This window comes from Neurospora tetrasperma, assembly GCF_000213175.1.
Source record: "Neurospora tetrasperma FGSC 2508 unplaced genomic scaffold NEUTE1scaffold_3, whole genome shotgun sequence".
Classification (NCBI taxonomy): Eukaryota; Fungi; Ascomycota; class Sordariomycetes; order Sordariales; family Sordariaceae; genus Neurospora; species Neurospora tetrasperma.
The window spans coordinates 640,077-653,380 of NW_009799101.1; the positions used below are offsets into that span (position 1 = coordinate 640,077).

Below are 13,304 nucleotides of genomic sequence, written 5' to 3' on the forward strand. Positions count from 1 at the left end.
TATTTCTATTAATACTTACGCTTTAATTTACTTAATTTTAATTATACTATTCTCTAATTAATTAGTAAATAGCCGACTTTTAATTTATTATATCCAAATATAATTAAATATTTAAATTACTATTCCTCGGATAAATTTTACTTAATTTATATAAGTAAACCTTTCTTTAAAGGCCCGGACTCTTTTATTAAAATAAAGGTTAAATAATTAATAAAAGGTTTCCGTCTCTAAGTTCTATATTAATATAATTTTATACGCCCTAACTATAATTTTGAAATATTTGGTCTAATATTTTACTAACCTAATTATAATCCTTTATAATTTCCTATGGATTTTAATTAATTAATAGAATATTAAAACCCTATATATAATAGCGCTACGAATATATTTAATATATATTTCCCTTATCCGAATAAAGGAGTAACCCTATATTTTTACTACTAGTTTTATAAATATATTCGTTTAAATCTTTATCCTTTATTTTACTATTTCTATATAAGCCTAATAACTAAATTTATAGTCTAACTAGACCCCTAGGAATCTTATTAATTCTATTAATTAAAATACTATATCCCCGAATTAAAAAGTTTCTATCCTTAGCACTTTTATTTATATAAAATATATTAATTCTATTTTATTCGCTTCGAATTCTATACTTCTCGCCTTAATTTATTCCGAATATATTTCCTATACCGCCTATAAAATCCGGTAATTTTCTTTAATAATATAAATTACTATAATAATATTAATATTATTTATAAAACCAACTATAAATATATTCGGGATTATTACTAATTTCCGGTATAATAGAGTAATAAAAAGAATAAAAAGGATAAATAATAGGAGGGAACCCTAAGGTACGCTTATTATAATAGCGTAGGGGCGAAACGTTTTATTATTAAAGAAAAGAGCGCTTATCCTATTAATAATGAAATTCGCTATTTATTTAATAATTTACATTAGGAATTATATTTCTTATAAAGTATATAAAAATTATCTATAGTTAATTCTATTAAATATACTCTTTAAATCGAAAAGTATAAGGGATATTACAACCCCGAATTTTTAAATTATATAGACTATATCTATAATTACCCGGATTATAAACTCTATTAAACGGTTTACCTAATTACTTTTCTAGCCCTCTAGTAAGAAGTTAAATTCTTTAATTACCTATATAAATCTTTTAGCTATAAGGGCTTCGAAGATTTTTCTAATATTATTAAATAATAAAATAAATTTCTACGCGTTTATTAATTTTTATTAGGTAACGTTTTTTCTAAACTTTTTAAAGATAATTACTTTCGTATCTTTAAACCGTTACGGGAAATATCCTTATCGGAGGCTAGCGGTTACTAAATATACCATCGCCCATTAGAACAATTACCTATATAATTTCAAAAATTTATTTAAATATTAATCGACGTCCGGAATTTTATTAAGCGCTATTTGGGAAAGGATATTTTAAATATCCTCTTTAGTAATTAATTCGCTAATAATTATTGAGTTAACGCTATTTATTAGCTTAATCCAATCTAGTGAATATTTTATTAGGATATTTACCCTAAAAAAGAAGTAATTAGTAAGGATTTCGGCCTTACTATTATAATCTTCGATTTTTATTACCCCCTCGTTAATTTAAAAGGTTAATAGTTTAAGTAAATTTACTAAGTAATAATTTCGGGTTTAGGCCTATCTTTCTAAAGGCTAAAATCGATTCGGGTTCCTTAAAACTTTAGCGACGCTTTCGTACTATATAGCCCGCTATACTTTCGAAATAATTTTCTTCTTTTTTATTATTATTTTAATAAATTCTTTTTAATTTAATAATATTCTATATTTAAACTACATTTAATATTTCCGTTGTACTTTCTTTATAACTATTTTATATTTTAATATTTATTAATTTACTCTTTTCCTCCGACCTTTCTTCTAATATAGGACGAACTTTTCTATAATACTAGTAAATTTTCTATCGAACTTATAAAAACCTTATTCGAACTCTTCTACTATATCAATCTTTTCTAAGACCGAAATATATTTCTCCGCTACCTCCTTCACCTTTCCCGTATTTATAAAATTTTAATTATAATTTCCTTCCTCTTCTACCCTCCTATTCTTTCTTCCTACTTAGATTTAAACTTCTTAAGGATAATAGTCTAAATTAATTTATTTGTACTATTATATTCTATAATATTTAGCCTTAGCCCCGGGTAATAACTATATATAACCGATTATTCTATTACTCTCTCTTTATGTTGTATTACTAAACTTTATTAATTTACTATAGGCAGTAAATAAATTGAACTTTTAAGATTGTACCTATATAAGGAAGTATATAGCCCTTAAATTAATTCTATTCTCTAAATCCTAATTAGGATAGTAGAAATTAAAATCCCTAATAATAATAATTTAATTTCCTACTAGGGGCCCGGCCTTAAAGAATTCGAAGAGTAGGGATTTCTATTAGTATTTTAATATTCTTTATATTAAGATAAATAAATAAATAGAATGGACGGTCGTAGGATTTCTTAAATTTTTAAATATTATTATAATTTAATTCCTTCTAATTTAGAAATTAAAGTCCTTTAATTTCTATTTTTTATTTACGTATATTATTACACTTTTATTTTTTGAATAATTAACTCCAAAATACCTTCCGCTCCTAGGATAATAAATATCCCTATTTAAATTTCTACCCGGCTCCTAAATCGCTATAATATTATAAATCTCCTTTTATTCGAATAAAAACTTCTTTCTTTTATATAACTTCCTTATATTCAAATAGAGTATTTTTAATTGGATTATTAATTACTTTAAAATAGGGTTCCTATAAATCCCTTAATAGAGGATAAAAGTATTACTTCCTTTAAAGGAATTATAATTATATAAGCGCTATTATTATTATATATCCAATTCCCTACGCTCTAAGAATGTAGGTAATATATATTTATTGGGCTTTATTAGGCTAGGGGTTTCAGTTAGAGGATTAGGCCGACGATTTTTTTCGGCCGTCCTCTCTTCGTACTTCCTCTAATTTATTTTTCTAAGGTAATAATAATATAGGAATTAGGAAAGGTATTTAATAAATTGCCCTTATTCATAATTTCTATTACCGGCTCTAATACTTTTCCGGCCGGGTTCTTAGGAAGGGGGACGAACGCCCGCGGCCTTTTAATATATATAATAAACGCCTTTATAATAATTTCCCGGAGAAGGGGTACTCTTTATAGTTATAAGCGAAATATCCCTTCTTCCTATACAATTTATAATAAATAAACGATTTATCCTTATTTAATAAATAATTTATTTTACTAAAATAATCTTTTTTATATTTAGCTTCGCTATATCGGGCGTAAATATCTTCCTAGCGATAAAATTTTACTATATATCTGATTCCCTAATATTTAAAATACTATTGAACATTATTCAAAGTTTAGAATAATTCGTAAGGGTATATACTACTATCTTAGAGAAAGAAATTATTTTAAAGGAAGTTTGCTACCTATAAAATAATAATTTTTATTAAAAGTTTGCTTCTATTCTTTTCGTTCCTTCTTTTCTAAAGCTAAATTCTTATAACAGCTACCTCTTTATTCTTATCCCTCACTATATTTATTAATATCTTTAATATAGTATAACTATTAATACTATTCTAAAGTATATTTCGGACTAATACGCTTATAATACTTATAGTAATAAAAGCCTCCTTACTAAAGACTTCCGTAGCCTATATTTAATTTTACTAATATTAATCGTATATAGATTTATCGAAGATAATTATATAATTTCTAAACGTTAATATCCTAATAGCTGCTTTAATTATTAAATTTAATTTCTTCTAATTTAAAGTTATTACTACGGCCGTTTTCGTATCTTCGTTCGAGCGGTTTATAAATTCGGTAGTAATAATTGCTCCCTTAATAGTAAATTACCGTTCGAAATTAAAGGAGACGAACTTTTTAGTAGTAGTAGTAGGTAATTATTAAAAAGTAATACTAAATTTATTCGGAATAACTCTCGCTATAATATCGGCCTATTATTTCGGTACCTCCTAAATACCTTTTTTAATCTCCTCTAAAATATCCTTTTTTAAATTATTAAAATCCTTCTTAGTAATAAATTAATCAATTCCAACCTTATTAGCCTCGGGTTATATAAATCTATTTTTTCCGATATAAGCTTATACGAATTTGAGAAGTAATTTTCGAAGCTAATATCAATCCTCGGTCGAAACAATATTATAATCCGCAAATTTATTCACTCTAATAATAAACTTCTTTACTATTTTATTATCTTCCTCCGTTTTATCCGAAGTTTTCATAATAAATACGGCTTTAGGGTTGTTATATACGGAAATTTCTATAAGCGGGTTATAAATACTATTTTCGAGCCTACAAATACTACTATTTATAATTATTAATAATAACGATATAACGCCATCGCTGCGTTCGTTGTAGAATATTATAAAGGATGTAAATAACCCTCCTAAATCGATTGCCATTGTCAATTTTCGTTTTGGAGCACTCCTCGACCAGAAATCAGCGTTTCCGGTTTCGGCGTTTAATGTACGCGTTCGAACAGTTTCTTCATTATCTTATAAAGATTTACTACATTTTGAAATCTTCGGAACTTTATATAATAACTATATAATTTTATCCCCAATCTATTAAAACTTTAGCTTATATATTTTGAACCAATAAAACTTCAGCTACTAAATTAGGGGTTATTAAACTTCTTAAATAGGGCGTATAATTAGTGTTTAAAGAGGCTATCTATTAATACATTATCTTACTTACTTCTAAATATTTATAATAGCATCCCGGTCATTTTAACATTCGGTTTCTATTAAACCTTATCTTCGGAGAGAATATTTAGCCCGCTATTTAAGAAGTCGTCGTTATTAATATCCGGCTTATTACTATTATTATTATTCAAAAGATTGTAATCGGTATTACTCTAACGGTTATTATCTAGGCTATAACTAAATAACCTACTATTGTAGCTATCGTCCTCTTACTTCAAACTCTTATCTTATAACCATATAAGGGCCAAACATTCCAATTTCCAATTATTACTAGCCTTATTAAACTTCTAACAATTTCTAAGTAGAAATATTAATATCTTCACTATCAAAACGTTAACGGGGATTTAAGCGTTAAAATACCGGACTTCAAAATAGCGCACATTGAATTACCGGAATTTAAAATTAAAATACCGGAGCTTAAGGTAGTTCATAGGCAGCATCGAAAAACGCTTATAGAATCAGAGGACGTTAGGCACATCTCATACGGGCTTCGTTTAAGGAAGATAACAAAGTATTATTAGGAAGTCTTTTACTACTAATAAGGGTAGATAGTATATTGGAAGCTAATGCTTAGATTTATAATTATATCTTTTACTTTTGAGTCTTCTACTTTTAAATTTTATTCTAAATAGATAAAGGAAATATTAATTATTCAAAGTACTAGCTATACAACCAGCCAGTATTGCCCAAATCGTACCCACAACCTCCTGCGGCTCGGATTTTAACCCTCGGGGGCACTATTCACGCGTAAGTAGTAAATTAATACAATATACTAAATTTATAGTAAAATTTATACATTTTAAAGGATTTACCGTTAAATAAATGATATTAATTAACTAATTAACTAATAAAAAAGGAATAATACACTAAGAAATAAGATATTAACTTACCGTTTTATTGTAACAAATATCGCATATTACTATATAACTACTAGGATCTCCCTTACTAACAAAAACTTATATCAATTCAACTTTATTATATAACCGACACTTCCAAATTGCCTCCATCTTGTGTAACTAAATAACTGAATAACTAAAAGACTGAAAGACTAAAAGACTAAAAGACTAAACGACTAAATAATTAATAAAAATCATTAACCTCAAACGCTAGCTCCAATTACTCTCGTAATTATCATCCTAATCCACATCGATAACCTATTTCCGAGGGTCTATAATAATATTTCCAAACCCAAACCGCCGGCTAAATAACCGATACGTTTTACCCCGGGCATTAAAAGATGCTAATACGCGTATTTATAATAGCAATATTAGTAGTAAATAAGAAGAGGGGAGGGGGGAGAAAAGGAAATACAAAGAGGTAAACTAACCCGGTTTTAAACTATTCGTACAATATTTAATTTTAGTAGCAAATAACCACTCTAAACAGCAACGTTATTAATAAGTAAATAGTCAAGCCCAAACTGCTGTAGGATAATATTAGAATTAATGGATATCTAATATTAAATATTAAAGTTAATCTCAAATATAAAATATTAAATATATTAAAGAGGAGAGAGTTTGATAGTCGAGAGAAGCGGGGGGAGGCGAGGTTCTTATACCCCTCTAAGAGGGAGCCAATAGGTACTAGAAATTTCCGTCGGTCTAATTAATAATCAAATTTACAATAGGGTTAATAGTAAGTAAGTAGTATCGCGACTACTTTATTAGTATTAAAAGATAGAAGGTAGTAGAATGACTTAGAATAGCGGTCGTTAGTAGCTTCTATAATATACCCCGCAAACGAAGTAATACGCGGTTGAATGGATAACATAGACGGTCGCATAGTCGTTGAAAGGCTTTAAATTAATGGATACTAACAATTCTAAATAATTCCTAATATTAAGCACTGATTGCAGCGATAAAAGAGTATTAATATTAATAGTTGAAGGTAGTAGTAGGGGTAATAATTGAAAGTAGTAGACTTACCGGAGTAGCAGACAGCCGGGCACACAAACCACAGTCGCATACAAAACTACAAATGCGCAACTACTTAATAAGAATTTATTTACAACACAGTAATGACCGCATTTCAAGCTATATCGCTATAAAGAGCGGGATATATAATAAAATAATTATTCTATATATAAATTATCCATTTGCACGCTAATACACGCTTAGGATGTGTAGCTATGATACGTTGAAAGCGACTAAAATACGGATTTCTATCGCAGCGTACGGGCCTCGAATTTAGCAAATATCTCGAATTTCCTTTTTCGGACATAGGGCTCCGCAATTAATAGTATTTGGACCGCTATAGACAGAACCGCCGCTCCTTCCTCGCTTCGATGTGGGCCTATGGCACTACGACCTCTAGTGTAGATGATCTATGACACTTCTTGGACCCGACGACGAATCTTTGTGAAGGAATGGGCGTTTCAATAATACTCTAACAGACCTATTATATTATATTTAACCCTCTTTTTAAATTAATACCGTTACCGTTCTCTCGTAAGTACGGCCAAAGAGCCTCCCCCATCCTACAATAAACATTCTTACTGGCTAATCCGTCTCACTGCCCGGACCCCCATCCCTCTCGATAATAGTACTAACGATCCCCTAATTTCAAAACCCCTAAAAATATTTATAATAGTTCGGTACTACCTTTAAATCCGTACCAGCCGAATTCGCTAGTCTTAAATCGTTATAATCTAAATTAATCGTCCCCTATTCCAAAAATTTTTAGTGAGTAAAAAAGAATTTAATACCTAGGTTTTAAACGCATAAGTAAAATTGTATATAAATAGCCACGCTATTAGCAATTTAGAAGCGTAGTTCTATTACCTACTCTCTTACTTATCGCCCGCTATTAAGAAGCTACTTATTACTTTTACTGCTACGCTACAATCTCCCTAAGAGTTTATTAAAAAGTTTAAACTTATATATAGGGACCCTAATATAGCAAAAGGAATGAATTCAAAATTCTACCAACTTTATTAAAAGTTAGGCGAATTAATAATAATTTTCCTTACCTACTTTAAGGAACTACTTTATTGCGTTTGTACTAATTCTTAATTAAAAGTAGTTAAAACTAGGCAGCTTATTACTATTTTGAATAACGATTAGAAGTAACGATTTTTAGAAAGAATCGACGTATTTAAGTAGTATTCCTGATTATTAGACTACCTTTATAGTTTTAATAATAATACTTTCCTTATCTTATTAAGGTACCTAATTAAGGATAATACTAATCCTATAGATACTTCTATTAATATTTTTAATAATAAATTCCTCTATATTATCGCCGTCTTAAAAGTAAAAGAGTAAATAGAGGAAGGAAGGTAAATATATTAACTATAGTAATAGGTTATACTAGTTTAAGAAATGCCCTCGGATTTTCAAGATGAATATAGTCCGGTTATAACCCGGTAGGGGTTTAGACGGCTATAGTAACGACAATTTGGAGGAGGAGGAAAATTCGAACTAAGAGTCGCCCAATAATACTGAGAGTAAGGGAACGCCGCTGTGTTTAAAAGGAGGAACCTTTAATAACTTACTAAATATACTTTCTACTAATTAGAAATATAGTAAGACTACTATATAATACTCTTTACTACTTAATCGCTTTAGTAATATTTATTTATAATACAATTATAAGAAGGAATAAAAATTATATTTCGTAAGTATAAGGATTATTAAAGTTACTTCTAGCGAGAGGCGTAGCGAATCTACTGAATAATAATCATTAATTAGGTATAGATTTATTATACAGTAAGAAAGGTCTCCGGATAAGTAAAATTTAAAGCCCTAATTGAATTTTGGCTCATATATATTAGGAATAGTTTTGTAAGGGTGGGTACCCGTAAGGTCTACCGATTCGGGTAGTAAGTAGGTAGTTGTATAGCATTTATTTAGGAGTTTAAATGGAAATATTTTTCTTGTTTAGTATTATTATTCGTACTTATTTAGGTAGGTAATTTAATAGGGAGCGGTTATAGTAGATTTTAATTATTCTTCATATGTTTAGTAGAGTGCTTTCTAGTGCGGTAGGGTGAGCTTTCTAAGGGGGAGTAGGGGGGTAATATCTAAGATTAGCGCCCGAGGAATTAGTCTGGTTTTGCTAAGCCGGGTTCGTACTTTATTGATAGGGATACAAGCTTTCTAATTGGCTAATTTACGTATTTGCTTGGCCCGTACGCCCGATTATAAAACCTTCTTTTAACTATACCCTTCTAATATAGTCTTCCCTTACTCTTTTTATCAAATATAATATTTCAACCACATACGACTGCTCGCTGTACAATACTCTAGCAGACCCGTTATATTCGCTGTAGTAGTCCGTGCAAGGTACCTAATATAGGGGTTTAACTTTTGCTCCCAGCTTTTGCTCCCAACTATAGTAGTACTCGTAGATACCATACTAGTACTATACCGCTACGGTACGGTACCTCTATACTGTAACCAAACTGTTACGGGGCGCGAGCAAGTACTAAGGTAAGACTTTAATTATTGTACGAGGAACAGGAAGAGAATCCTGTGCGCGCACGAGAACTATGTACTCGTCAGGTCTACAAAATCGACCGTCTGACTAGTGGGCGAGCCACTAGTCAGGGACAGCGATTCGTACATGAACAGCGATTCGTACCGGATTCTTGTACCAAAACGGTATATAGTGTGCATGCATCGGATATTTAGCTCGGAGGGGTAGAATGGATCTAAACCATATGCATATGCAGGTAGACCCGCTAACCGGCTTAGCGCAGGCGACTTTGGTGCCAAGGGTTTTTCCTAGCCTATACAAGTCGCTCCCGCGGTACGAATCGCTGTTCATGTACGAATCGCTGTCCCTGACTAGTGGCTCGCCCACTAGTCAGACGGTCGATTTTGTAGACCTGACGAGTAGGGCACGCTGTGGATTCAGTACACGGACTACAGTACGTATATACGTGACTGCTATACTACACTCAGGCAGCTATACAACTAACTATACTAATATACTGTAGTACCCTCTATTTATATATAGGAATATAGTAGTAATGCCTGTAATACTACCCCCCTTTTGAAATAATACTCCCGTTCGGAAATCTAATATTATATTCATTATTAATAAAGCGGGGCTCACTCAGCCTTCCCGTAACTACACCCAATCAAATACCGGCAAAAGTTTTACTAAAGCAGAAAGTTGCTTAGCGTTTGCTAGTACCCTAACTCCCGTTTAGGGGTGGAATATTAGCTAAAATATTGTTAAATTTAACCCTTCCGCTATAAGAGTTATTATTACTGTGAGATCACCAACGAGATCAAGCGGTTGGATACGATTGATTGAGTATACTATGGAGAGAGAGAGAGAGGGAGACTGGCGGGGTCTGGAAGGCTAGATGTGATGCGGTCTAGGCAGGGCACAGAGTGGGGACTGGGCTGTGCCCAGTGAATGCCAGGAACCCACCAACAATAACCCTAAATAATCTATTTATATATTGCAAATTAGTTCGGAACGCTCTAATTATTATATATAGAGAACCTTAATAACCTTTACTATTACTAGCCACCTCTAAGGTACTATAGAGATACTTATGATATAATAGTTTACATAAGACGTCTATAGCTGCTATTAATATAAATCTAAATAGTTTATGTATTTAACTCCCTACTAATGATTTATATTTTATATAAATATTAAATATATACTGCTAATATGTCTTAAGTGCTTTTTATCTTCTAATCTTACTTATTCAAGAGAATAGTCTGAGTAACAGGAGAATAAGAGATATAAGACCGCTATAAGACGTAACATCGTCTTCCGGGTAGCCCGGTAGAATTTACTGAAGCGCAGCTGTTATTGAGGTCTAGAGCTGGATTACTCCAAGTTAAAACTCAATAATTTGGCGGCTTACTATAAATGCAAAGCTGGATTACTCTAAGTAAAAACTGAATAATTAGGCGGCCTACTATAAATATAAGGCTGGATTATTCTAAGTAAAAACTTAATAATTTGGTAGCCTACTATAAATGTAAGGCTGGATTACTCTAAGTAAAAACTGAATAATTAGGCGGCCTACAATAAATGTAAAACTGGATTATTCTAAATAAAAACTGAATAATTTGGTAGCCTATTATAAATGCAAGGCTGGATTACTCCAAGTAAAAACTCAACAATTTGGCGGCCTACTATAAATGTAAGGCTGGATTACTCTAAGTAAAAATTCAATATTTTAGCTGCCTACTATAAGTATAATATTGGATGTTAATTTATAGAGTTTTATATTAAAATAGTTTTCAGACACCGGTGCGATGCTGGATCCTCAGCTCAAGCAATGCCCGGTGTATATTGAAGCGTGCTTTGGATCTACATTACGTAAGCCAGTAGAATCCATATGCCAAGAAATGCCAAGACGGGAAGCACCGAAGGTTCTTGGCAACTCGAACTCGTACTTAGGGGTATAATACTAGCCAAAACATTACTAGATCGGACTCTTTCTACGAGACTTTCTATTATCTTGCCTATAAACTAGTAAATACCCCCAGAACGCTCCAATTAGCCTATATAGTTTACTTCCAACTACCCTACTATTACCCACCCCCCCCCCCGGGGTACTATAGGGACGCCCGTAGTATAGCGGTTTGTATAAAACGTCCGTAGCCGCTACGAGTGTAAGTTCTAGAGAGCTCTCGCATTCAACTCCTTGCTAGTGACTAGTTTTTCGTATAAATGCTTAAATATATACTACTAACGTTTCTCAAATCCTCCTTATCTTCTAATTTTATCCGTTATAGGTATCTATTATCCGGGGGAATAGGAGATAAAAAACCGCTATAAAACGTACTATCTTTCGGTACCGTTAACGGTTACTTTGAAAAAGGGTATACTATAAGGTATTCGATTAGGGTATACGGAATAAGTCGAGCTGAACTTCTTTCTTTTTTTTTTTTGTTTTCTTTTTTTTCTTTTTTTTTTTAAAGCCGGCAATGAGATTCAGCTACCTAAATTCCGAGTTAGAATAATCTGAATTATAATTAATAATAAGGGTATTATACTATTTTGAACGGATGGGGAGAGAAAGGCTAGGGGTAGTAGTAGTCTTCTTTTTACGAAGAAGCTTATTTTTAATAGGTAATACTATTTTAGTACTAACCTAAATTTTAATAGTAATAGTATATTAGCGTTTAATAGCGATTAAATTATAGTATTTTTCTTCTTCTTACAATATATTATTAATGCGTTGTTCGAATTGTTGATTATCGTCTTCGAAGATAATTAATATAATTGATAGGTAATGGTTAATAATTGATAAAAGTAATGAAAAAGTTAAATGCGAGAGGGAGAGAGGGAGAGGGAGACGGAGAGAGAGAGAAATAAGATATTACTTGATAATATAAGAAATAAAACAGAAAGAGTAATATAAATACTATTAAATATAAAGGAAAGTACACCTTAGAAAATCAGTTATAATTATATATATATTTATAAAGTAGAATATATACTACCTGAATAATATTTGTAAGTTAGTATTGGACCGGAAGTGGTAATGTTGGGTAGCCGGAATATTAGTATTTACATATATATTTAGGATTGGGAGCTTCTTTAGTACCCTTCTTACTTCATTAGTTGCTATTATAATAAATATATAGTTAGATATTATATATAGAGCATTCAAATTGAAAGGGGTATTAAATATAAAGCCTTGTAAAGTTTTAACTTTATTATATAATATATATATATATCTAGTTTGAAAATCCCTCTTTAAAATATCTAGTATAGCTATATTAAGAGTAGAACCTTATACTTTATAAATTATAATAATATATATAATAACCAAAGGAAATTGTAATCTCGTATATTGTATATTTCGGTAAAATCTAAATTCTCGCTTAATTTAAAAAATAGGGACAATATTATAGAAACGATCTTAATCTTCTTAGTTAGGGAAGTAAGAAGGCCTAGTATACTAATTAAATTTAATAAATATAATTAATATATTACTATAAGGATATTATTCGTTAATAATATTTTAGTTAGGAAGATTAGAATCCTATATAATATTAAAAATAGTACCTAAAGTACCGTTAATTAAATTAGTTTTAATTTAGAGGTTTTCAGTAAGTATAACCCTATTACCTATTACTAACGGGAATTCGAATTGTAGATTATTAATATTAGTATAATTTACGTTTTTAGTATTAAGGCCGGCGTATTTAGTAGGGAGGATAAAATAGGGTTGATTTAAAGTTTCTATATACTAAAAATTACAAATTATAATATTTTTATATTTAGAATAAATATATAAAGTATTAATAAATCTAGCTTACTCATTTAATAGTAGCTTTAATTGCGTTCGAAAATATAGTAATTCCTAATATTATTGAAAGGCTAATTACTTCGTAGTCCTTCGAACGCCGCCCTAAATCTAGCTTAATTATTACCCTATTATTGTACAATTTACTATAATTTAATAATCTTATTAAAAATATAACAATATATACGACTGATAGCCTTAATAGTAAATAAGATTTATTAATTATAAAATAATAGTTTCTATCTAACCGGGGGTGATTAATAAAGG

The 13,304-nt window shown here is 30.4% G+C and overlaps 2 protein-coding genes across 2 annotated transcripts; one reads left to right on the forward strand and one right to left on the reverse strand.

Moving 5' to 3' along the window:
* Positions 1–8,127: 8,127 nt before the first annotated feature.
* On the forward strand, positions 8,128–9,727 carry NEUTE1DRAFT_109624 (uncharacterized protein; the record flags this gene model as incomplete). The annotated part of the gene is made up of 10 exons (XM_009852202.1): positions 8,128–8,160; positions 8,324–8,330; positions 8,374–8,422; positions 8,503–8,514; positions 8,580–8,627; positions 8,690–8,712; positions 9,168–9,237; positions 9,268–9,298; positions 9,480–9,677; positions 9,716–9,727. The coding sequence occupies 10 exons, from the start codon at positions 8,128–8,130 to the stop codon at positions 9,725–9,727; spliced, it is 483 nt and encodes a 160-aa protein (XP_009850504.1).
* Positions 9,728–12,224: 2,497 nt separating this feature from the next.
* NEUTE1DRAFT_43464 (uncharacterized protein) lies at positions 12,225–12,521 on the reverse strand (the record flags this gene model as incomplete). The annotated part of the gene is made up of 1 exon (XM_009852053.1): positions 12,225–12,521. A coding segment is annotated over one exon (297 nt), but the record flags the coding sequence as incomplete, so codon positions are not given.
* Between the last annotated feature and the right edge of the window lie 783 nt (positions 12,522–13,304).